Genomic DNA, 25,447 nt, shown 5'->3' on the forward strand with positions numbered 1-25,447 from the left:
GTCGGTTTGTTACAACGTGTCGGTCGAGTATTGAGTGGAAACAGAGTTTTAACATTACTATCGTGGTCAGGAACGTAGCCAATCCTGGTCTCTACCTTCAATGCTTTAATAAAATATTAAATTTAATAAAAAATAAAAAAAATGAAATATCCAATATCCAAATCGCATTGGCATCCATTCTCGCAGTGGTGAGTTTTGTTGTGGAAAGCTGAGATAGGTGTTCAATTTTGTATCTTTCGATTGCCTCTTTCCCTGAAGTTCTTCAATTTGCAGTGAAGAGCAAAACCCTAGACTGAAAATTTGAAGCCAAAGGCCTGGGTTTGATTGATGTGCCTGAGCTTGCGAGCATGGATCAATGGAACGGTGACGATTTCTCAGCTGCTTCAGCACCTTCTTCTGCTCAGCCTCTTCTTTTGCCCTCCTCCAATCGCTCCCACAACTCCAACTCTGAGTCCAGGTTTTTATATTTCCCATTTCTTTCCTTACACATTTTCTGTTTTCTTTTATTGGGTTAGCTTGAATTCAGCAATTAAATGTCTCTTTCATTAAATAATTTCGAGAAAAAAATTCCTGACTGTTTTGAAGCAGATGGGTTGAGAAAGTTTGGATTTTTATAGTTTGATTTTGTGGCAGACAAAGGCCTGATGTGGAGACGAAGGACCCAATTGCTGCAAGAAAAGTTCAGAAAGCAGACCGTGAAAAGTTGAGGAGGGATCGACTCAATGAGCACTTTCATGAGTTGGGCAACACACTAGGTAAAGCTTAGTCAATATTCTACTACTCTTTTGGCACAACATGTTTCACCATCACAACAATAGCTTGACATGAATGAAGGCTACATAATTTGATTAACAGTATCAGCAATATAGCATGTGAATGGCAGATTGTGTGCCTCACAAGTGAAAAGTAGTTTACCAAACGCGTGCCTTAGTTCTCAAGAAACATGCATGCCTTATTGTTATGTTGGAAATGTAGATCCAGATAGGCCCAAGAACGATAAGGCAACCATCCTTACAGACACAATTCAAATGTTGAAGGATTTAACTGCTGATGTCGGCAAACTAAAGGCCGAGTGTGCCGCGCTTACTGATGAATCCCGTGAGGTGAGGTGATGTTCGTTTTAATATGTAATGTGTATTATCCTTGTGGTTGTAACTTGTAAGGCCGATCATATGCTAATGTCATCGGAATTCTTGTTTATTGCAAGCAGCTAACACAGGAGAAGAATGAGCTAAGAGAAGAGAAGGCATCTTTGAAATCCGATATTGAGAATCTAAATGTTCAGTATCAGCAAAGACTGAGAGTTATGTTTCCATGGGCTGCCATGGATCCTTCTGTTGTTATGGCTCCACAATACTCATATCCAATGCCTGTAGCTGTTCCTCCCTGCTCAATTCCCATGCACCCGTCACTTCAGCCATTTCCTTACTTTCAAACTCAAACTCCTGCTGCTATTCCCAATCCCTGTTCAACTTTTGCCCCATATCAAGCTCCTGCCAATCCTCATGTAGAACAGCCGGCACCCCAGTATGCATCTGTTTCCCACCTTTCAAGCAAACAAGATTCCAGAAGCAAGTCATCAGATATGCAAAGGGGGAGCAATGCTGAAAGATGTGATGACTCCAATGATGTGGCAACCGACCTTGAACTTAAGATGCCAGGATCTTCGACACAACAGGTTAGTTTTAACGTTTAAACTTATAGAAGCTACACTTTTCAGAAATAATTTTATATATGTACTGTACCTATATGTTACACATGAATCTATTTTGTACATTAGAAATGGAAGATTGAATGAATGGGGTTTTACAGGATTCATCTTCTGGAGGTAGGAAGGCCAAGCAATCACAGAGGAAGGATAGGGTTGTTACAGATGGAAGCTCATCAAGTAGGTATTCTTCATCTCAAGGTCTTCAGGATAACTCCTCCAACAGCGTAGGTGACGTCCCCAAGTCTAACAAATGAAACATAGGTTGCCTGTACTTCTGACTTCATCGAACTGCTAACATCACAAGAGCTTGTGTTTTCTATGACACCCTGATCATAAGCCGTGGGTCTGAACACCTTCCGGTTTATTTTGAACACACAAGTTTCCAATCGAGTTCGAAGTTGCGGACTCCAGTATCCAAGCAAGAAAGCAAAGGTTTTCTGTTTTCTAGTAACAAATTTCCTCAGCACCCGGAAGGCAATAGAGAGGTTTATATATTTGTAAATTGTCTTTAAGATCTGCCTAACCCCTTAGATTAGATATGTTAAAGTGGTGTAATTGTAATTGCACATTCAGTCTAGCAATTTTGTTATTTATTTTGATATGTTACTGTGTTTTCTTATTTTGCGTCACCATGCAACCATTTGGCTAAGAGCTTATTTCAATAATTTGAGCACGCGTTTTTCTATTTTTTGGTCAATCCAAATCCAACTGAGCAAAATTACAATCAATAAGTTCGTATTCGTCAATTACGGTTGCTCAAATGTTTTCTACTTTTGGTTGTAGTTATTGGTATATAATAATACAAGATACCGCATAATAAAAAGAGTAATGCTACACTTACCACATTATTATCCCACATTTCTATACCATATGATGTGGCATATGCCACATCAATTAAATGAATGAAGTGTATTTTAATAAATAAAATTAGAAAAACAAAAACTAATATTTTACATGATGTGGTATATACACATCAGCTGCCACATCATGTGGTATAAAATTGTGGTATAAAAAATGTGGTAAGACTAGTATTATTCTAATAAAAAATATAAAATAAAAATAAAAAAACACACACACAGAGGATGGTTCTAATCTGCCACATTTTCATTAAATATTTATTTATGTCACATAATAATTTTGTACGGCACAACCAAGAAATCCCCAACACCTGCAAAAGGATGTACACTTTTAACAACCACAGTAACCGGAGCCGCCTTCTTTTCAGATTCACACCAACTCTAACATCACATGTCTCAGTGTAATGTTTTATCCAATCCTATGCAGAATACAATTGCTGAATACTTGAGTTCAAAAGTGGTCCGGTATGGTTATAAGTTATAACTAGAAAACCGGAATATCTTTCTTACACTTTTTACTTCCAATCTTCAAAACATTAATTCCAATCTACACCTTCCTAGCATTCCGTTGACCAGGCGGGCTAGTCACGGTTTTCGAACTAATGCTCGCAGTTCTTAGAAGCCTACGGAATTCTGATAGGCTGATCTTCCCATCTTTGTCAATATCGGCCTCTTCGAGAAGTGGATCAATAGAACCTCTTAATCCCGTGTGCTACAAAAGAGAGGCAACAACATAGTGTATCAGGAAAATTAACAACACTGGTAAATCCAAGTTTGTGTTCCATGTGATTGTGTCTTCTGGGAGAGGAAAGGTATAGCCAACAAAACAAATTAACACTAACCATTTTAAGTTCCTCTGGAGTTATAAACCCATCTTTATCTATGTCGAATTTCTCAAAGGCTGCCCGTGAGCGCTGCTGCCACTTCTCAGAGTCATGTTCCTCCAATTGATGCACATGCAGAGTGGCTGCCACAAACTCGGTGAAATCCACAAGCCCATCTGTGTTGCTGTCAATCTGCATCAAGCAAATCAACAACCACATTCCAAACCGTACATCCAAAACATGAATATAAGATTGATGTGAGATTCACATCGCCTTGGGTGGAGTAAGGGTAAGAGGGCTCGCAAAGAAAAAGAATGATAAGGGAAAGAACCTGAACACCCTACGAGACTGGCATAAAGAAAACAAAAAATAGGTGGTTTTTTTCCCTTCATTAAGAGGAGGGAAAAAGAAAAAGGGAAAGGGTGGTGGGGGTGGCGTACCGCTTCCAGTATCTCAAGGACCCGTGAATCTTTCAATTTCCAAGGGACATCTTTAGCAAGTGCCTGCAAGAAAGACATCAATCTTAGAAGTTCAGAACTAAAGAAACCACATATGTTAGAACATACACTCACGAAGAAAGGGGAATATCATATTCTAGAGTTCAAATTTAAATGTGAAAAAGGACTACCTGTCTCATTTCTTCAAGACTAATGGAACCATTCTTATCCACATCAATTGCATCAAATTGATCCTTAAGATCAGACAGCTCCTCGGCATTAAGTGTGCTAGCTAATGCCTATAATGCCATCAATTTTGAATAATTAAATTAAAATACAAAAGACTTTTTCTTTTTTGTACTGGAAACTCCAAGAGAAGGAAATTTTTCTTACCCTTAGAGCAAACTGTTTCAAACGACTGTACCTCACGAACTGGCGCATGTTATTTAGAACAGATATATCGATAGGAATCTCCGATGCATTGCCTCCTTCTCTAACCCATGGGTGTGCTGGAAAAAAGAAATAACAGTTAATCCCTCTGGAAATAAATTATATATATATATATATATATTAACACTTCAAAGAATTGTCTCGAGATGAAAAATAATAATAAACGTTCCTTGGGTATGACACCAATAACTCAATTGTAAAAAAGAAAAAGCAAATCATTGGAAAATCATTTATAAAGCAGCTAATTCAAAATCTTTACAAATATGTTAGCCTTTCCAGTACCATAGAAATCAGCATTATTTCTATCAAGATAAGAGCTAGGGGCATACATAGAGCCTGAGCAGCAGTTAGCCTTGCTCGAGGATCCTTTACCAGTATCTTCTTAACAAAATCTTTAGCACTGGAACTTATGGTTGGCCATGGTTTGCGGCGAAAATCAGGCTTGTTCCTTAAGACCTACAATAACAGAGAGGTGAACAGATAATGAGGGGCCAGGGGAGACATAACAAATAATAAACCGGCATCACTTCCCTCAACATCCCCAACCACACCCCCAAAAAAAAAAATCCAACAGAATTCAAAATTAAGAATGTACTGCACCTCCTTAAATATACCATCTTCGGTCTTATCCCAGAATGGGCGCCTCCCGCAAAGCAAAATGTAGGTAATCACACCAATACTCCAAACATCTGATTCAGGCCCAGACTTCCGTCTCAATACTTCAGGAGCAACATAATAAGCACTGCCAACAATATCTTGGAACTTCTTGCCTGCATTTTTTAAGCTTAAACAGCTTTATAGGTTTCAAATAAAAATGGCCAGAAACACGGCCACGAGTACTGGATAAGCAAAATTGAAATGTAGAACTTCAATCACAGAAACTTGTACATCTCTTGATAAAATCTTTCCTGGATTGAAAATACGCTCACCTGGTTTTATAAAGTCTGACAAACCAAAATCTGTGGCCTTCAAAGGAGAGTCTAAGGCTTTTGACTTGAAAAGAAAATTCTACAAGCAAGGAAAAAATGGAAAGTTACAACAATCAGAGAAAAATGACTCCATATATCAAAGGATGAATTCATGTTAATGAACTTGTTTATACCTCAGGTTTCATGTCACGGTGCACCAGACCATGTAAATGACACTCAGCTGCAACCTTAAGCATCTGCCTTACAACTACTGCTGCATCCTTTTCAGTGTAACGGCTGTCCTTCCTGATTAACCAAGAAGAAGAATATAATTTCAAGGTTACAACAGATATGACAGAAAGAAAATTTCATTGTCAACCGGAAATACAGATAAATATTTATCCAGGACTCAAGGAATCTTACTTCTCCAAAATCCGGTCCAGCAACTCGCCACCTTCACATAACCTGAAAAGAAAGAAGATAGAAAACAATATATGCAAGATATTAATGGGGTGATGAAACAAACACTTACATTGAATTATACAGTAAAATATCTCAGAAAACATGAAGATCAATAAGCCAAAAAGGAGCATGTAAGGAACTAAAACAAAAGAACATAGGAATACTCTGAAAACAGAGCTCGACAATGAAACTTACTCCATAACTATAAACACATAAGAATCATCTTCAAAGGCATTATAAAACTGGACAACATTCTCGTGGCCTGCAAGCTCCTTTAATATCTTTACTTCTCGCTTAACATCTTCAACGGCGATAGGTAGAATCATCTGCAGCCAAACCAAAGATCATTCACGAATTAATGGAACATTTTCCAAAAAGGAAAAGGGAAAATGATTTATGTTTCTAATGAACACATTAACACTTGAAAAGTAATTCACAGTATTTGTAATTATAGAACTACATGTTTCACCAGATAGGAAACTGGCTGAGAAAAAAACAAACCAACTGAATGACAAATTTCAAAAACTTGCAGGTAGGTATGAAACGAGTACAATAAAACAAAAACTTGAGTAATTGTCAGCTGCTATCTGCTACTATTTACACACGAGGTGCTCAACATGACCAATTTTCAGAAACCTCAATTGAACCCAAAAATGGGAAGCGTAATTCTCCATTCCTCAAAAAGACCCACAAGACTGCTTTAAGCAAATGGAGGCTAATTTGGAAAAGTAGAAATCCAATAGTGGAAAGTGGGAATCAACAAGAAAATTATTGGAACAAAAAACCACAAATGCCAATCCGCAACAAGAATCATCAACACCGTATCATACAATTATAAATCCAATCCCAACCGACAACTCTTTCCATATCACATTAAGAATTGAAAACACCACCTTAAAAACCAAATGAGCCCAGATTCACATACAACCAAATGAGATCACAAAACGGAAGCTTTTCAACGAATTGATCCAAAAACACACAAACCCCAATTCAGAAATTGAGACACCAATACCTTGTTCTTATCAATTCTCTTAACCGCAACTCGATCCCCATTAGCCTTATCGGTAGCAACATAGGTGTACCCAAATTGACCATGACCCAACAACTTCCCGATCGTGTATCGCTTATCGAAATTCTTATCGTACCCAAAATCGGTGCGCTTTCCGCACGGTATGACCCCGGTCTGCCTCCTGGAGTTGGGCTTGCCTTTTGGTTTATTGGCAAGCTGCTTCTTGGGCATCTCATTGGGTCTATTGGTCCTTCTCTGTTCTTGCTTGACCGGTGTGGTTGTTGATTGTGACGATGCTGTGCTCTGTTTCTGGTTGTGATTGGCCGTGGGCGCGGTTGTGTTGTTGCTATTTGAGCCACTGACCTTGACGGTAGAAAAGCAACCACCCATGATTTACCCAATAAAATAAGCAGAAAAAGAAGAAGAAGAAGAAGAAGAAAACAAAGGCAAAAGAGAAACAAAGAGGGTTTTCACTTTTCAGAGGTTTTGATCCAAAACCATTTGGGAGATTGAATTTTAACAATTATTGGCGATGGCAGTCAAATCTTATATGGCAAGAATCAGAGGGAGACATAGATATAGAGATAATGGGGAGACAAATTAGAGGAAAGATTGGAGCAGATAGCAGGAAGAAGGGAAGAAATAGAGGGAGGAAGGTGGTGGTGGTCAAAAGAGACTTCTTTTGACAAAAAGAAAAGAAAAAAAAATGAAAACCCAAAAACACAAAAGAGAGAACGACCTACGGGGAGAAGAGTTGGCGCGGAAGGCCCCCGTTTCTCAGTTTTTTGTTGGGAGAGGAGATGGTGTTTTTATTATTCACTCTCAAGACAAATTTTGGATTTTATTATTATTTTTTCCAATTTTATTGAGTGAAAAGTATTTAATTCTATAATATATTTTTTTCCACACGACAAGTTAAATTCTAGATGTTGTGTGCCCACGTCGTCAACGCGGTGAAAGTTAAAACAATAGGAAATAATTACTACGGATAAAGGTGAAAAGTAAATTTGTTTCAGAGGGTTTATGAGAATCAAAAATAGTAAATGACGAGTTGGATATTTGCAGTTGCAGATAACGATTTGTGCTGTCATCCGTAGTAAATGTAATGGGAAGTTTTTTTCAATAAATCTACACGGATTGCGTCTTCATTTACTTATCAAATCTCTGTCTTTATTTTTCTTCGACTTTTGGGGAATATTGTTGATGGTACCACGTCAACTTTGTGCAACCCACCCACCCACAGGATGATGGTGCATGAATCTATTAGTAGATCCCATTTCTTGGTTGAAATTTATACATTCATGTATTTTCGATATCAATAATGTTTATTTGTACCATATTTATCGATTGCATTACTAACCATCTAATAAAGATGGATTTTACCAACATATATAGGACTCGCATGTATTAGAAAGGTGATCAACAATATACTCAGTAAATAAGATCTAAATAACAATACCTTTTCGATGCATATTGTGAATGATATGATATGGATATAATCGTGTTCTTCTCAAATAGTTGCCTAACGGCACACATGAGAGCTAATTCTCCTACCAAACCTCAAAACAGAGGGAGAAGAGAAAAACCAAATACCAACTAGTCCAAGGCTGACAAAACAAAAAACAACTTGAAGCTAGCTAGGGTCCTATGATGTCTACGGCCAAGGGTGGGGCTACAATTTTTTTCTAAAATGATGGCCAAATAATAGCTTGGGGTAATTAAGTTGAGTATTCTCAATATAAAAGACAACATATGCATTGATTTTTTTTTCTTTTCTATATGAGAGGAAAATCGAACCCTTACTTATTAATCGAACCATTGACTTACCCTAGTCGAACCCTCCTCGACTCATGCATTTTTTTCTTTTGCTCCAAATGTAGTAGGTTGCAGTAGCTGTACACAAGTATTTTTTTCGTGACAGAAATCAATGCATATAGGGCAATATACCAAGAAACGCCATGCTTACTTATTAAATGAGCCTAGTTAGCTACGTTCCCTCACTAAAAGGGCAGACGAATCCAGAAAAAAGATGAGACGACTGTCTCTGGCTGAGATTCAAAGGCCACAAAAAGTATTAACTTGATGGGAGTCTGCCCTTGATGGAATGGCAAGTCGGATGATGGAGCTCATGGAAATGTTTCATGTAAACTAGATAAAATTGTTTGACCGAGACAATTTATATAAACTTAGCCAAACTAATTGTGTCTTGAATCCTAAAAATTCCAGTTTTCGAATATAAGTTTATAAACAATATTGTCAAAACAAATTTAAAGATATGTTTGTAATTAAGCAGCCACCTTGGCCACATTATTTATACTTCACGTCACCATCGGTTGATTTGTAATTAACAAATAGTAATCTCGAAATTTAAAAGGTCTGAGTTCAAATGGTCATGTTCTTAGCCAAGTTGATTAGAGGGGATGTACTCCGCACTCTACATCCAAGTTCGAATCTCCTTCCTTATAGTTTAGATTAATTCAAAGTATCGCTTATATATTTTTTTAAAAAAATCATGTTCTAACTATAGATCCATTGGTAGTTGGTCTTCCCTCAATTATTTATTGCGACAATGACTTTTTAGGGACCATGATAGGGTACATGTCTGTCTACTACAAACTTGGGGTGGTTTTATGGTATAACATACTATTTGTCCAATGAATATGACTCGTCAAGAATTTTCTATGCAGGGCGTTCATCCTTTGTTTTTTTTATTTTTTTATTTTTTTAAAGTTGCATTGACAAAGTCGATAATGTATCGAAGACCCTATCAATATCATATTAACAGTCCGTTACTTTCCTGTGTTTTTAATTTGGCCAATTGAGCCTTTGTGTTTGATTCCTTCTGTTAATATTGTCCATTCTATCAAACTACTGTTAAAAAAAATTAATAAAAAATTTATTAAGTTTGGTTTACAGATAAAATAACAAAATAATAAAATTTAAATAAAAAATCTGAAAACCCAACAACCTCTATGTCATCTTCTCCCATGCAGCCGCCGCCGCCACCACCACTATCATAGCCACCATCAGCAGTCCCAGTCACCACCCTACTCTCTCTCTCTCTCTCTCTCTCTCTCTCTCTCCGCCCCGGTTTTCTTGGCCGCATAACCCATGTATCAAAAAAGAGTTGTAAAGCCATTAAGTAGTCAAGGTGTGCAACGTTCCATAATGAATGCTGATAGTGAAAGAATTTCTAAATATTATTTAAACCAATAAAAAATCTCTAATTATTTAAGAAACATAAAATTTTAATTTACTTGTGCATGCGTTGGAAGAAAATTGGTTTAAGCCCCAATTTCAAAAAGTGCTTTCATAATTTACTTGTGAGAAGTAGAAAATTGCATTCATGGCTTGACCCACTCAAATTTGAAACTGATTTTGATCGAAGTAAAAATACAAATTCATAATTAATTGAGAAAATTGTGGGGGCAAAACTATAATTAGCAATGGTGTGAAAGGATGTGAGTGAGCCTGTGACTGAGCATGGAGACTTTTTAAAGTCGGCGTCTGACTTGTTTTGTGTGTGGACTTGGTCTTTGGTTGGATATCTCCAAAAACTCAAATGTGAATGGGCTTCCTCAGTCCTGAACTCTTGGACTACAAGGATTTAAAAGATTTATAGTCCCTCACTGTTGAATGTAAATTCAACGGTTCACTCACTCTTACACTCCTTTTAATAAACTTTTTTGAATCATTGAATTAATATCCAATGGTGAGTAATCACAATCTCTTAAACTTATATGGTCCAAGAGATCGGGATAGTGTGCTTCCTTAAAACTTTACGTTCATACGCACTGGGTTGGGATCTGGTTTATCAGAAATAGGTACGAGCACTGGGTTGGGATGAGCACTGGGTTGGTATCTACTTTATCAGAAATAGTTGAAGGGATAATTATGAGACAAAAGCCATAGTGAAGATGGGTCAAAGTAAATCCTAACTTGAGATGACGAAAATAACCCTTAATTTGACGAAATAATTGATATAATTAACACCCCTAAGAAACGTTAGCCAAAAAAGTCATTACTTTGAAAACTAAATAAATGATTTGTTGTTTGGTTAGTTGGTTGTAGGATTATCCTGGGCTTTTAAATTATATCTGGTGTATGACGCAGTCAATTGAATGGATGGATGATCTAGTGCTTTTGCCACTAACCAAAACAAAAAACAAAACAAAAACAAAAAAACAGTTTATCAAAAAGAAAAGTCTTCACCTTGAATATTGAATCCAAAATACAGGTTATTCAAATCTTAGCACATGGAATTTAATTAGCATTATTTAAATATTTTTTTAAATATTTTTACAGACAACATGAATAAATATGGCACAGTTAAGTATATACTCCTGAAAACTGGTAAGAAAACATTGAGACATGACACAAATAAAAACAAAAATAAAACTTTGACTTGACTAAAAAAAACTTGGACTTCAATGTGTGAAACTAATAATTCCTTTAAGCGATTCGATTGATGGAATTTGATACGATACTTATGAAATTGACTAAAATAAGCTTCGATTTTATTTTTTCCTTTTATTAATGATCTAATTTGTTAGAATCAGCTAGAAATTAGTCGAGTATTATTTTTCTTCACATTATAATAAAAAATAAAAAAATTTATTTACAACGAAATAATACGGACTCAAGTCATATCTTCCGAGACGAGCTATTAAAATGAGTTTTGTCATCATATAAGATCTATTTATTTATTCATATTTATTTTATTTTGACTAGCAAGCATGTGTGCATTGGCCTGGGCCCTAGTCGAACCAATAATTCTCAAAAACACTTGTAATTTTGAACTGAAGAAGTAAGAAGTTTTGGCAGTATGAACACAACAATTTGGTTTGCTTTCGCACTCACAAATTCACAATATTATATAAAGGCAAAGCAAAGCAAACCAATCGCCTTTTATTGGAGGTTTGCTAGCGCCTCGTAAAATATTTGTACATGTGGATGTCAGTGATGTGCCGGTGGTGCACGTGGCATCTTCTTCTTATCTATCCACAACAATACAAGAAAAATTTGAGTCGGTTTGTCTGATCGCGTGGGCATGGGTTGGGTTGGATCGATATTAGTCTCAATTCGTAACCCACCTCAATATATAACGATTTGATATTTTGTAGACTTGAGATTCACTCATTATTAAGTCAATTTAACTTAACTCAACTCTTTTGTAGTCAGATTAGATAGTTAGGTCATGTTAACTTAAAAGCGATTCGATCAGGTTTACTCGAAGTTGTTTTGTTGTGCCTTTTTATTGGGTTGCTTGTTTTGTAATTCTGTGCTCTACCCGTTTTGAGTGATGTTCCAATTTTATTGAATATCCTCTTTCGACAAAAAAAAAAAATCAAATATTTTCTCCTGCAATCGAATGTGAATTCCGTATGTTAAAGTAAAAATAGGAAATGTCCACTTATGATTTAGACATTGCAGTTGGTTAATTAGAAACTTAATCAGCCTATAAATTAAGTCAAGTAACAAGACTTGTTGTAAGTCCTCACTCTCCAGTCTCCACTTCAAAATTTGAACCGATCGACATCTATACAATATAAACATGTGGGATATAATATAGGAGTTTCACTAAAAACAAAATGGAGGTTGAAATTATAAAAACGCACCCAAAACACTTTATAAACACACCCAAAACTCATCATTACACACACTCAAAACTCATTTATAAACACACAAAAAGTTGACTTTAGTTAATTTTGGGTGTGTTTCTATGTTTAAATATTTTTTATAAATACATGATTAGGTTTATTTATAAATTTGTATATAATATATGTACATGTATGTGTCGTTGGCTTTCACATAGCTTTTGAGTTTGGCTTTGGGAAGGAGATTGGAGAATCTCTCACCTTTTTTTTTTTTTTTTTGGTTAGACCCAAGGGTGTCCACCGTCGACAGCAGTGACAAATCCCTTTCGCTGCGGGAGCTCTCCCAAAAGAGGTAAACAGCTGGCCACAAAATATGCTCCATTCCAAATCTCTCACCTTTTTAATATGCGGCTTTCATCACCAAATCCTATAAAAACCTAATCTCTTTCACACACCACTGAATCTAATTAGGAGACAAAATTAATTAAGCCCCAAATGCATCTTTAATATTATTATAGCAAGTTTACAATTCTTTAATATTGAATTTAGAGATGTCATTATGAGTTCTGAAATTCAATTATGATTTATTATTTTATTTTTTTTTGGTGTTTTTGATAAAATATCTGAAAGAGATTCCTACGAACAATTATAAATAGAGAAATTTAAGTTACACTCTGACAAGGTCCAATCCAACACCGACCTCAAGAGATGAGTTTGTAATGTGTGATTGTGCGTGCTCTTCACAAATTTAACATGTGATTTAAACTTTTTAGATACAATACCTGGCTCTCAATGGACCAAAAAAGAAAAAAGTTTTAGCTCGTGACTTTTTAAAGACTTTGTTTTTTATGATAAAAAATTTAGGAGGTTTTAGCTCCTTTTTTGATTTTTACAAATTATCTACTAAGAGGGATTGTCGGTAGCAGAACTTGGATTTAGCCTTGATAGCGAAGAGAACAATCCTGATCAACTCAACCAACCCTTGTTGGCACTTTTTAAAGGCCTTTGGTAACTAGATTTTCCTGCTATGAAGAAGTTTACTGGGTTATGTCTGTCTTTTTGTTTTGTTTTGCTTTGGTTTTTTACGTTTTCGGGTGTGTAGATTATAAGGATTATATGGGTTGTGTGATTGGGTCACGACTCATGTCCAACCCATAATTCAGCTCCAAGCTAGTCCAACAATCATGACTATTTTGCTCGATTTGTTAGTAGCATATTAATCCGAGTCCAACCCAAGGTATGCAATGCAAAGGCTTTAAAAAAGGATTGATTATAAACAGATTAAAAAGGGTTGCAATTCGTGGGCTGCAAAGGCTTTATTCAATTTTAAAAAAAACAAATTTAAATATAAAAAACAAAAAAAAACCAACTTCTTATAAAAGATTGCCATCCAACCTGAAAATTTAAGTCTGATAGTGCCGCTCTATTTTTCTTCTTGATCAAATGGCAATTCAAAATAAGTATCATGCTTTTTTTCTTCTTCTTATTTAGCAAATGCCAATTTCGTTTTTTTAATAAGGCAACGTTTTCATGATATGAAACCTCGTCGACAATAATTATGGGTTAATTGTAATACTATTTTTTCTATGACTTATGAATGACATTGATATTGTTTAAATTATAATAATATTTGATTGTCAATTGGGTTATTAACCAAAGTGGTCCCCAACTTTTGCTCCAGTTTCATCTTTATTCACCAACTAAATTTTTTCAATAGTCCTCCATCTCTCCAGTTAGTATCAAATTAGTCCTACCATCAAAGCCTGCCAATTTTGCCATTAAATTTAGGGGTAAAATTGTCCATATGAAATAAAAATTAATAAAAATTTGAAAATAAAAACAAACACTTCCCTAAAAAAAACTATTTTTTTTCCAAATAACTTTTACAATAAAACTATTAACAGTGATGGAGTTTTTTTAAGAAATACTGATAAATCTTTGTCATAATTAATGGACATTCTAAATTCTAATTGATTGAAAAAGTTAAAAAGATAAAATAAAAAAAAGAAAAAGTGATGAAAACACAACCCATTACCACCATCCCGTGACAATGCCATCACCGACTCCCCCACCAACCTCTCTTTCGCCAACCCCTACCCAAATTATTATCATTAGAGCATTTCCAGCAATCCACTCGGGCTCGGGCGGAGGGGAGAGAGACCCAAAGCAACCGAGCAACAAGTCTGGCGGCTGGAGTCCACTTGCTGGCTGGCCCAAAGCGGAGGCAGAGCGAGAGCCCGAGTGCGAGCTGACCTCATCGCTGCACCTCTCGCCCTTCCGATTCGCATTGTCACCAATCCGACGGCTTGGAATTTTTCAGGCAAAAATGATGAAAAAAAATCGTAAAACTTTTTAAAAAATCCCAAAAAATACTGACTTTTTTTCTATACTACTCTTCAGTTTTAACAACAAATTATCATACATCTTCTCCTTCTCCAACTATTATTCACTTTCTATTCAATATTTTCTTCACTTTTTACTCTAAATTGTTTTCATTTTTAAGTATAATTTTTCTCTATCATTATGGCTTTTTCTCAAGAAACCGGAGGGGCATGGAGCATCATGGAAGATGTCTTGTTGTGTGAGTGTTGGGTCCAAATTAGTTATGATCCCATATCGGGTAATGAGATGAAATTCAGTCAAATGTGGAAAAAATTCTTCACGAATTTGTTGAAAGATCGGGTTCCACCCGTATGGAAAGTGCATTGTCAAGTCGGTGGAAACTTCTCAACAAAGAGTTGGGGAAATGGAGAGATGACCTCACAAAAGCGATGAATAACCATGCAAGCGGGGAAAATCTAAGCGATGAGGTAATTATTTGTAATTTTCACTTTATTAATTTTAATGTCCTATTAATTTTAATTTTAATGTTTCTTGCAATTGGTATATTTTGTTAATATTTCTTGTATTTCCATATGTATTTAAATGTTTCTTGCATTCTTTATATTTTGTTATTATTTCTTGTATTTCTAATATTTATATAAATGGTTGTTGCACTCTCTATATTTTTTTAATATTTCTTGTATTTCCATATTTATTTGAATGTTTCTTGCAATTTTTTTTTATATTTCTTGTATGTCTAATATTTATTTGAATGTTTCTTGCATTCTTTATATGTTGTTAATATTTCTTGGATTTTCATTCATATGTTTATCTTTTTTGCATTACCAATTTTTTTAAGTTCCTTGCTTATTCAATTTTTTTTTATATATAGATTGTGCAAGCTCAAATGTTCTATGGTGCTACTGGACTAGGGAAAAAGTTTCACCCATACCCAATGTTGGGAGGTGGTGAAGCATTGTAAGAGATTTAGCATTATTCCAACGGCTCCAACGGTGGTGCTAAACGAGGCGCCACTTCATGATTCACAAGCTTCAGATTCACCTATGGAATCCCCTATGAGTGAAGACTTACCCATTCAAAAGGAGCCGAGGCCTATGGGGAAGAAGGCGGCGAAGGCAAAGAGATGAGTTAATTCTACGAGTAATACCTCTAAATTTTTGGAGGAAATTGCAAGGCAAAACGCCTTGAGAATTGAAATAGACAAGAAAGTCCAAGAAGATGATAGGGCAATGACAATAGAATTTGCTAAAGAAAGGGAGTATGTACGCAAAGAAAGGGAGTATCGACGCAAAGAAAATGAAGAAAAGAAGGATCGGGAAACCATGGCCATGGATACAAGCCACATGTCTCCTGAAACAAAACAATATTGGAAGCTAGAACGAAATGTTATTATGAGACGAAAACTTTTTCGTGATGATGGACCTAGCAATAAGGATTGGTTAAATGATGAAACTTAAGTTAATTTGCTTGCCTTTTCATTTCATTGTATTTTAATGTTTTGTTTTAAAAATTAGTTGGAATTCATGTATTTTATTGTATTAGTAGTATTGGTTTTCTTTGAGTTACCAAAGAAACTATTAAATAAAATTCCTTTTTATTCAAAACATTCAATGTATAAAAAAACTAACCACAACCAAAGCATTAAATTTGAAAATCTGAAATTTGAAAAAAAAATTTATCCGAAATTTGAAACCGAAAATCTTATATGAAAATCTTATCCGAATATTTTATTTGAAAATCTCATCCGAATATATTGTCCAAATTAATTGTTTAGGTAAACAAATTTGTGAAAAAAACAAAAAATTGAATAGTACCCCCCTTGCCATGGCAACTGCTGGAAGTGGAACTTACTTTTTGCAAGGGCAGACACTATTCCGTGAATAGTGTCAGCCTTAGCCCCCCTTTGCCATGGCAAGATTCCAACTGCTGGAAGTGCTCTTATTCCTCTCCAATCCCACCATGCACTATGACCGCTCTCTCTCTCTCTCTCTCTCTCTCTCTCTGAGAGAGACCAAAACCCCACCTCCCTCCATCACAAAAAAATTGCAATTTCGTTAAAAAATTCATGATCCGCCCGTGCCTTCATTTAATTATCACTATACTACATATTCCTGCATTAGTTAATGATGGGGCTTGTTTGGCTTTGTAGTTTGGGGGAATTCGAATTTAAGTGTAAGGGAGCGAGCTCATTGCCCTAATGATTTTATAGGCGTATGCTTAATAAAAATTATTTTAATTTATTAATTTAAAATATAATATGACAGAGAAAGACTGTAGGGGGCATAGCCTCAGTGACTCACAAATTGACCAAACTTTTCCAATGCCCCAAAACACACTAATTTAGCAAATTGCATATAAAGCACATAGAAGAACTAGAAGGCAAAGGTACAAGTATCCAGTAGCACAACAAGAGCAAGCTTTGAGATAAACTGAGGTGGCTAAGCAAAAATATCATCCTTTGGCTTGGCCTCCTCCTCCAAGTCCTGCAATTGTTGCTCCTTGGCCAGCTTTTTGAGCCTGGCAAGCTCAAGGTCCTTGCTCATCTTCTTCTTGTACATCTCTGTGTAGGTGATTGGCCCTTCTAGAATGGGCTTCTCTCCCTCTCTGATGCTCAGTGGGTAGACTATGGCTTCTTGAGCTGGGTTCTGGAATGTGGCTATGGACAGTCTGCTGCTGTTTGAGTTCACAACTGCTTGGTGATCAGCATTCTTGAACCTCCCATTGCTCAGAAACTGCTCACATTACAATTGTGTACAAAACCAATCAATTCAATTGACTCAAACTCGTGATGTTACTTGTCTACGCGGGTGTGAGTGATTTCTAATCATTTATGCGGGTGGAAATAAACAATACATATTTTCTTATGTTCCATTGGACTCCCAACAACACGCGCACTTGTACACGTGCCATATTGATTGTTTCATATCAATATTTCAACAAACTACTAAATATAAGGAAGATATAAATATAGGTCCCTATCTTGCTTATTCACATAAAGAAAATGACCCCCGCCCACCACCATGATAACGTACGAAAAAGTAGATCAAATTCACCTAACTCATATCTACATTATAATGTGACAGTAAATTTTGTAAAGTATATTTAATTCGATTTAAGTAACCTATGCAAATATAATTAATTCGATTTAAGTAACAATGTAAATTACTCACATGACCATGGTCTCCAAGATTGACCACGAAGGCTCCTTCCACTGGTTGAACGGTGATCCACGTCTTCCCACCATCCCTGGTAGCCTGGAGGCCACCAACCTGGTCTTGGAGCAAAAGGGTAATTGTGCCTGGGTCAGTGTGGCGCTTGAGGCCAAGGGTGAGGTCGGGTTGGGGGCATTTTGGGTAGAAATTCACCACAACTTTTTGGTCCATGTCTATACACGCCTTTGTTAATGCCTCTGTGTCCAGTCCCATGGCTTCTGATAACACCCCCAAAAGCTTGCATGCCAGCCCCATCAGCTCGTCGCTGTACTTCCGTGTCACCTCTCTCCATCCCTCCGGCTTGTCCGGCCACCTCGAATAGTCCCGGTGCCGGATTGGGTATGAGAAGTATGTCACAATTTCGCGCCAATCTTGCACAGCTTCTCCCTAAAATTATAGTCCCAGTGTGTTACAATATAGAACAATGACCCGTTCATGTTCTAACAGCTTAAGCTTTCAAAAATCTTATTAAAGCCTAAAATCAAAAAAATTAATCTTCCGTCCACATATATATATATATATATATAAAATATATATACATATAAAATATTATATATATAAAATATATAATGGTATCAATCAAAGCAAGAGACTCGGAGTTGCGATTCGTGAATTCTATTTTGGGTTACCTGTAAATGGCTGGAGACGATGAAACCACCCTTTTTGCCGCCGGACATGTCGTAGCGAAGCTTCTCCTCCGAGGGCAGAGCGAAGAACTCTCTGGCGAGACCGGTCATTTCCGAGATGAGCTTGGCATCAACTCCATGATCAACAATCTGGAAAACACCCCAATCCTCACAAGCCTCCACAATCTTCTTGCAAATATTGGCCCGGCGGCCTTCCACCTCGTCGATCCCGGCAAGCGAAATGATCGGGATTTCATTGCTGAAGTTGTTGTAGGCAACCTTGGGGCGCTCATCTTCGTCCCGGACAAATTTTTGTTGCAGGGTTTTCTCCCCTGCTATGGAGGTGAGAGTAGTAGTAGCAGGAGCCATGCTTGTTCAATGTGTTAGGTCTGTTTGTTTGTGTGTTGGAGAGAAAAGGAATTTGATGTTTGAAATTGTTAGTGAGGGTGTGTGATTTATATATTGACCAATTTTGTTGTTGTTGAGTTTTTAAGTGTTAAAATTAGGGTGACCGCTACAACTACCTCATGGCTCGTGAGCAAGCTCTTAACAGTCTCATTAGCTGCACGGTTACCAAACCCTTTTGGCTTTCTAGAATCTCTCTGTTTTATGAGGAGGTTTCAAAGCACACAGATTGTACAGAATTCCAGAAGAATTTTGTACAAATTAATTCATATTATTATATGTATATGAAGTAATTTGATGCGCCTATGTATGGAGATTTGGAGTTGTTTTAAAAATCATACATTGTCACTTGAAAAACCATACAAGGCCTTGGACCGAAATAGAATGTCACAATCTTTCTTGGGGGTAAATATTAAATGCAATGATGACTGTGTATCCAATTTTGGATTGAGTTTTTTACCGACACATATTGTAATGGGAGATTTAATTGAAGAATTGGAATTGAGAAAAGCAACAGGTTTTGGGAGCATAAAATGGAAGCAAAAGTAAGATGATATATGTGTAGACTGAAGTCGCGTCACGTGATCTTCACCTAACTGGACTTATCATAAGACTCTTATGTATGTAAGAGTATGTATGAGCTAGCCATGCACGTGCCTACCCACCACTTTGTTATGTTACATACAATAATATTGCAATGGAGGTCATGATGAATCATGACATATGACTTTGTTTTATGTCTCACTTCTCACCAGCCACCAAGTGTCATTGCTTGATGGATATAACTTGTCTTCTTACTAATAAGGAGATATTTTTTCTTTCTGCAAACAGAGCTGTCCTTGAGATTTTGAGAGCCCTGCGAAACTTGAATTGGAGCCTCACATAATCTAATATGAAAATACTATAAATAAAAATTTGCCATAACTCAATGTCATAAACAATTGAAATCATCTTCTTGAATTTTTAGAAGAGAAAAAAAAACACAGCCATTACAATACTAATGTCTAAAAATTGATCTTCTTGAATTTTTAGAAGAGAAATCATCAATCAAATGTTCATAATCAAGTTTTTCTAGAAGTTCACCTTCAATTGAAATCAAAGCTAGTCTGTTTAATCTTTTTTGTGACATAGTTGATCGCAAGTATGATTTTAATAATTTTAATTTTGAAAAACTTCTTTCTACAGATGCATCAGTAACATGAATAGTCAATAGAATTCTATATGCAATGAATGCATTTGGAAAACAATTTATTATTTTCAAGAAATTTAATATTGCAGTAGTTGTGATATTTTCTTTTTGTAAAAGCCCCCATAAAACTTTCAACTCAAACAAATAAATCTTCCCTATTGACATCAGAAAACTTGACATTTTTCCAAATGCTTTCCAAATGACTGCAACAATTCTTCAAATCGCAATCATCCAATGAATTTAACTTCTCTGAAGTAAACAAAAACCCAAAAATTGTTGAAATCTTCTCCGTAAAGAACCAATAGCTTGATCCACCAAATACATGAAATAATCAATTCTAAACTTTTCTTCAGTTGATTCAGGAACTGATTGGGATGGCTCACAAGTATTCTCATCAAAATATTTTTTTTTACAAATTTTTCGCTTCTCAGGAAACACCAGGTCAATTCCCATGTCAGTAGCAATTTCGTTAGCAATACACATAACTTATGTAAACCAATTTCCTTTCACTTTATCGATAGCAACATCAATAAGCATGTCTTCAGATTGTAAGTTTTTGCTAATGACATTGACAACACCTAATATATCATACCAAATAACCATCCCCAATAAGAACTCAAAATTTCCAAGTTCACATGTTGCAAAAGAATTAGCTTCACTTGTTATTTTGGAGTCACCGTCACTTTCTGCTAGTTGAAGTAAAGCTTCTCTTAAATTTGGAGCTTGGAATCTTATTGCTCTTACACTTTCAATACGACTTTCCCAACGTGTAACTAACAACGATTTCAGAGTTAAGTGTTTAACATTATCTTTCAATATCTTCCACCGATTTATAAAATTAGCAAACAATGTATAAATACGTTGTATGACTACAAAATAGTCTTTTGCTTTTCCATAAGAGTTTGCAATATCACAGAAGTGTTAAGACTTTGACAACCACAAGGTGTGTACAATGCTCTAGGATTTACATCCAAAAGTTTTCATTAGACACCTTGGTATTTCCCATTCATATTTTATCTATTATCATAACTTTATCCTTTCACATTATCAATATCAAGTTTGACGTTTTGCGACATTTCAAAATGTCCTTGTCTTGTTGCATCAATCACAATAAAAAATTTCAAAAAGAATTCTTCAACCTTTATTGGATTAGTCCACACATCTTACTATCAAACTCGCTCGTTCTTGGTTGCTAGCATCTGGGGTACAATCAAGAATCATATAAAAATATATAGTTTCAAACATCTTTTTAATAATTGCATTTTTGAGTTCAAAAGCTAACAAAAGTATTAATTCATTTTGAATCTTATGGCTAAGATAATGATAATGAGTCTCTTTATCATCCATACGTTGAACATGCTCTTCATAACTGGATCCCACTTTGCAATTAATTCAACTTGCCCCATAAAATTTCCGTTGTTAATATCATGGATCTTCTCATTACTTGCACGAAAAGCCAAACTATATTTTTCCAAGATATTTCACAATTGAAATTAATCTTTTTAATAAGTTCCTCCAATGCTCTTTCTCTTTCTTGATTCGGTTTTGAACAACTCCATCAATTGTTTGATTTTTCTGCAATCTAATACGAAAATCAATCCAAGTGCTCATATGATTGATATGTTCAATACTTGTCTCATGCTCTTTAAGTCAGCCACTAAGATGTATCTAATCTTTAAATCTCTAATTTGCTAACTGACTTTTTTGTGGCCCTTTTTTTTTAATTTAATGTTTTCTTATCTTTTATGATTTATTGACACTTTTTAATTGAGGTGATTGTCCACTTCATCTGCCACATAAGGTGGTATGAAAATGTGGTACGTGTAGCAATACTCTTTTTTAAATAATTTACAACCAAAACAAAATACTTAGTTAAGATCCTTTGAATACACTAGCCAATCTCTATCATGCTCTCCATTTGGCAAATGATGAGTGTAAAATGTTGAAGAGAAACGTCTATGTAAATGATCTTTAGGACCTTTTCCTATTAATAGATCTCTTACAGAACCTTTTTCCACTAATAGGTCACATAATTTAGGATCAATATTATCCCAATTTCTTAGATCATAAATATATCTTGCAATTCCTCAACATCATCTTGTTGTTGTTTCATCAATTGTAGCATGTGATTCTTTAACAATGAATCTATCAAGAACTCCTATTTGAGATTGAGTCAATTCCTCAATTTTTCTTTTTCTAAGTCGTTTTGTATATCCAGAAACGTATTTTCTAGTAGGTGGCTGTTTAGATTACAAAGAAAAATTCCAAAACCCTATAACCTGGAAGAAAACCCCAGCAAAAATAGACAAATATTTCTAAAAATTATAACCAATCATCGACATGATAATAATTTAATAAAATAAGTCATGTAATATATAGAATAGATTGAAATTTAGATACATACCTGAATTTGAATTGAGATTTGAATTTGACTATTTGATTTTGAGTGGTCTTCTGTGGTTAGCTTCGATGTTTTTTTTTTTTTTTTCAAAGGCTTTCTATATATATATATATATAATAATTATGTAAAGTTTGTTGTTATAATGCAAAAATAATATAAAAAAGGGCAACTAGATTGACTTCAACAAGAATCAAAACTCAAGCACTGTTGTTAAATGGATATGCAATGGAGCCAACTCCACCAAACACACTCTTGTGCAAACATTTAGCACGCTATACTATATATATACAATTTTCATAATATTAATATATATAATATAAAGATTTTTTTTCCAGGAGAATTGGGGGCCTTGTGCGGTGGTGATACTTGCACCACCCAGGGCCGCCCCTTCTTGCGAATCACATTTTAACATATATGCAAAAATAATTCATAAAAAACACACACATCACATTGCTATTGGCAAGAATGTAGAAACTTCTACTTACTTGGTAAGAAGGGTAGTATTTTTCTTACTGGATAGAAAACTTAAGGCTTGTTTGGTACTGATTATTTATCTAGAACAACACCAAAGGCCTTATAATATTATGGATAAATAATCAGTACTCCCTAGAACAAATTAATACTATCCGACGTAAATTAATCAGTACAGTCATACGTACCAAAGGAGCCCTTAGAGAGTTTTTCTTATGTTGGAAAAATGGGTTCAAAGCAAATAATCAACCAAGCAGCTCAATTCCTAATTTTTTTTGTTTTTGGCTATCAGGTGGGATGAACTCAGTGTTGGGGCTTTTTTATTCCGGCAGCTGCAAATGGAATGGGCCACCGTAAAAGGAAAATTGCTGAAATTGCCTCTTGTGTTCTGAGTTCCAAAATCAAGCCCCAAAAGCTCTTCGAAAGGCAGTAGAGCCTTAGGAAGCGTTTTGGTTACCTTCACCAACGAAAATAAAGGCTGCTTACAGATGATTTCTTGATGCTTACAGATAAACTTTTGAGCTTGGCATGAGAGACATGTGGCATGGAAGCAAAATTTGCATGAGTTGAGCACCAAAAAGGAAATATGGCTTCCTAGGGAGAAAGATGAGTGTTTAAGGTGAGGAATAAGAGGTTTTGCAAGCAGATGTGGCTGAGAAGAGGAAAAGAAAGAACTATGTTCTTCCGGCAAAGAAGAGGAAAAGAAAGAACTATGTTCTTCCGGCAGTTTGCCATAAGAAGAAAATGGGGAAAGAGGGTGAATAGTGCACGAGGTTGCTGGGCTTTTGCAGGTAAGAGTGGAAGCTTGCTCTCCAGTGTGGGTTGATTTCATTGGGTATAAGAGGCCTCATTTTATAGGCGCTGGAAACCATCACTTCCCAAGAAACCCTAATGGCTTCTACCCATTTTGGCCAAATTTTTCCCTTCCTTTCTCATCTCCTTCCTTGACTTTCCTTATCTTGGTAACATTTTCTCTGTCTATTTGCACAAAATTAGAGATATTTTGGAGCTCAAGGCCTCTTTCCCGCAGCTGTTTCAGTGAGAGATTTCCATTCTCAGCCATTTTCTTCCTTTCTTTCCTCCTCTTCTTTATGGCCAGGTCTGATGGGGGAAGGAATTAGGGTATGTATGCTGGTTTGAAGAGTGCTTCTCTTCCTGGCAGCTTGCACGTTAATATCCTTTGGTTTTTCGGGTGTTTTGTGCTTGAAAATTGTTCCTTCCCATGTGCTGGAGCCTCCCAGCAGCTCTGCGTATGTGGACACTTTGCTCCTTACATGGCTTCTGTTTCTTTTAGCAAAAGGGCTGATGCTTTTGCTGCTTCTTACCTCCAATTGTGTGGGCATTTAAAGTAGCAAGTCAACCTTCCAAACAAATGAGCTATCTTCATTTAACATTGGGCTATATGGGTTAATTTCAGTGGATCATTTTGCTTGGGCTTTTTGGTTGGGCTATTTTGGTTGGACTATTTTCCCATTTTGTACTCACCCATATGTTTGGGCCTAAGAAATGAGCTTGGGTTCCGAGGCTCCCAAATGTTGAGGCCCAAAAAATTCATGGATTGGGCCCGAGCGATTATCAGCCCAATACAATATTCCATAAGGGAAAAGAAAAAAAGGGTTTATCCATGCGAGTTATAATCTACATGCCACGCTAAATAAACAAATTATCATGCTATGATTCGAGACAAAATATGATTAACTCATGCTAAAATTAAAACAATCCTTCCCAAGGGCGATAAGGTAAAATATGCCGAGCAACATGCCATGCCGTTATCTCGCACCTAACCACGCTATAAGCCTAGGTGGGCCCAAGCCACTCAAAAAACCCGGGGCTTGCTTGAGTGGGTTGTGGCATGGATGGCGATAAATCAACCTGAGACCCATTGATGGACCGAGAAATGGAAGGTCTCGGGTTGCTTGGGAGCCTCGAGTGTCACGACCGACTCCTCTAGCACGATATTGTTCGTTTTGGGCCCCCCTCTCTGCCCTCACGGTTTTGTTTCTGGGAGCTCACGAGCAACTTCCTAGTGGGTCACCCATCCAGGATTGCTCTAGCCCCCAACTCGCTTAACTTCAGTTCTTAAGAACTCCGAAGCCGTGAGCTCCCAAAAGGCCTCTTGCTAGGAAGAGAAGTGCCCACACATTTAAGCACTTCACCTTTCCCTCCCCGAGCGATGTGGGATTGCTCACCGTTCTTGTTTCCCCAAGACACGAGTCTTACAATCCACCCCCCTTAGGGCCCAGTGTCCTCGGCACACTTCCGGTCGGGTTAGGCTCGATACCATTTGTCACGACCCGACTCCTCTAGCACGATATTGTCCGCTTTGGGCCCCCTCTCGCCTCACGGTTTTGTTTCTGGGAGCTCACGAGCAACTTCCCGTGGGTCACCCATCCCGATTGCTCTAGCCCCCAACTCGCTTAACTTCAAGTTCCTAAGAATTGAGCTCCCAAAAGGCCTCGTGCTAGGAAAGAAGTGCCCACACATTTAAGCACTTCACCTTTCCTCCCCGAGCGATGTGGGATTGCTCACCGTTCTTGTTTCCCCA

At 36.5% G+C, this 25,447-nt stretch overlaps 3 protein-coding genes and 1 pseudogene across 4 annotated transcripts; 1 reads left to right on the top strand and 3 right to left on the bottom strand.

Moving 5' to 3' along the window:
- The first annotated feature begins 69 nt into the window (after nt 1-69).
- Nucleotides 70-2,312, top strand: LOC103340208 (transcription factor bHLH121). 2 transcript variants are annotated; one of them, XM_089042178.1, is made up of 6 exons: nt 70-188; nt 274-457; nt 634-755; nt 976-1,103; nt 1,211-1,678; nt 1,813-2,312. In XM_089042178.1, the coding sequence occupies exons 2-6, from the start codon at nt 348-350 to the stop codon at nt 1,963-1,965; spliced, it is 981 nt and encodes a 326-aa protein (XP_088898304.1). In that variant the 5' UTR covers nt 70-188; nt 274-347; the 3' UTR covers nt 1,966-2,312. The 2 variants fall into 2 exon arrangements, with proteins under 2 accessions (XP_088898304.1, XP_008241823.1); XM_008243601.2 differs by having other exon boundaries at nt 177-457.
- A 482-nt stretch (nt 2,313-2,794) lies between these two features.
- On the bottom strand, nt 2,795-7,442 carry LOC103340207 (calcium-dependent protein kinase 28-like). Its single transcript, XM_008243600.2, has 12 exons — nt 6,662-7,442; nt 5,845-5,975; nt 5,611-5,652; nt 5,382-5,493; nt 5,209-5,287; nt 4,880-5,049; nt 4,609-4,735; nt 4,223-4,338; nt 4,021-4,128; nt 3,833-3,895; nt 3,411-3,584; nt 2,795-3,280 (listed from the first exon to the last, which is right to left on the bottom strand). The coding sequence occupies exons 1-12, from the start codon at nt 7,046-7,048 to the stop codon at nt 3,116-3,118; spliced, it is 1,674 nt and encodes a 557-aa protein (XP_008241822.2). The 5' UTR covers nt 7,049-7,442; the 3' UTR covers nt 2,795-3,115.
- A 9,373-nt stretch (nt 7,443-16,815) lies between these two features.
- F3H (flavanone 3-hydroxylase) lies at nt 16,816-19,019 on the bottom strand. The gene is made up of 3 exons (XM_008243599.3): nt 18,440-19,019; nt 17,769-18,197; nt 16,816-17,330 (listed from the first exon to the last, which is right to left on the bottom strand). The coding sequence occupies exons 1-3, from the start codon at nt 18,803-18,805 to the stop codon at nt 17,037-17,039; spliced, it is 1,089 nt and encodes a 362-aa protein (XP_008241821.1). The 5' UTR covers nt 18,806-19,019; the 3' UTR covers nt 16,816-17,036.
- Nucleotides 19,020-19,838: 819 nt separating this feature from the next.
- Nucleotides 19,839-20,633, bottom strand: LOC148914605 (uncharacterized; annotated as a pseudogene).
- Between the last annotated feature and the right edge of the window lie 4,814 nt (nt 20,634-25,447).

The sequence above is a fragment of the Prunus mume genome, linkage group LG8 (genome assembly GCF_029339155.1).
Source record: "Prunus mume cultivar Tortuosa linkage group LG8, ASM2933915v1, whole genome shotgun sequence".
NCBI lineage: Eukaryota > Viridiplantae > Streptophyta > Magnoliopsida > Rosales > Rosaceae > Prunus > Prunus mume.

What these genes read in the sequence shown, in the direction of transcription:
- LOC103340207 (XM_008243600.2), bottom strand. Translation starts at nt 7,048, where the DNA reads ATGGGTGGTTGCTTTTCTACCGTCAAGGTCAGTGGCTCAAATAGCAAC. An exon ending in AGAGAATTGATAAGAACAAG is followed by an intron (nt 5,976 to 6,661) that starts GTATTGGTGTCT and finishes GTTTGGCTGCAG; the next exon opens with ATGATTCTACCTATCGCCGT. An exon ending in TGAAACAGTTTGCTCTAAGG is followed by an intron (nt 4,129 to 4,222) that starts GTAAGAAAAATT and finishes ATGGCATTATAG; the next exon opens with GCATTAGCTAGCACACTTAA.
- LOC103340208 (XM_089042178.1), top strand. Translation starts at nt 348, where the DNA reads ATGGATCAATGGAACGGTGACGATTTCTCAGCTGCTTCAGCACCTTCT. An exon ending in AACTCCAACTCTGAGTCCAG is followed by an intron (nt 458 to 633) that starts GTTTTTATATTT and finishes ATTTTGTGGCAG; the next exon opens with ACAAAGGCCTGATGTGGAGA. An exon ending in TGAGTTGGGCAACACACTAG is followed by an intron (nt 756 to 975) that starts GTAAAGCTTAGT and finishes TTGGAAATGTAG; the next exon opens with ATCCAGATAGGCCCAAGAAC.
- F3H (XM_008243599.3), bottom strand. Translation starts at nt 18,805, where the DNA reads ATGGCTCCTGCTACTACTACTCTCACCTCCATAGCAGGGGAGAAAACC. An exon ending in TCGTCTCCAGCCATTTACAG is followed by an intron (nt 18,198 to 18,439) that starts GTAACCCAAAAT and finishes CTATAATTTTAG; the next exon opens with GGAGAAGCTGTGCAAGATTG. An exon ending in ATCTTGGAGACCATGGTCAT is followed by an intron (nt 17,331 to 17,768) that starts GTGAGTAATTTA and finishes TAATGTGAGCAG; the next exon opens with TTTCTGAGCAATGGGAGGTT.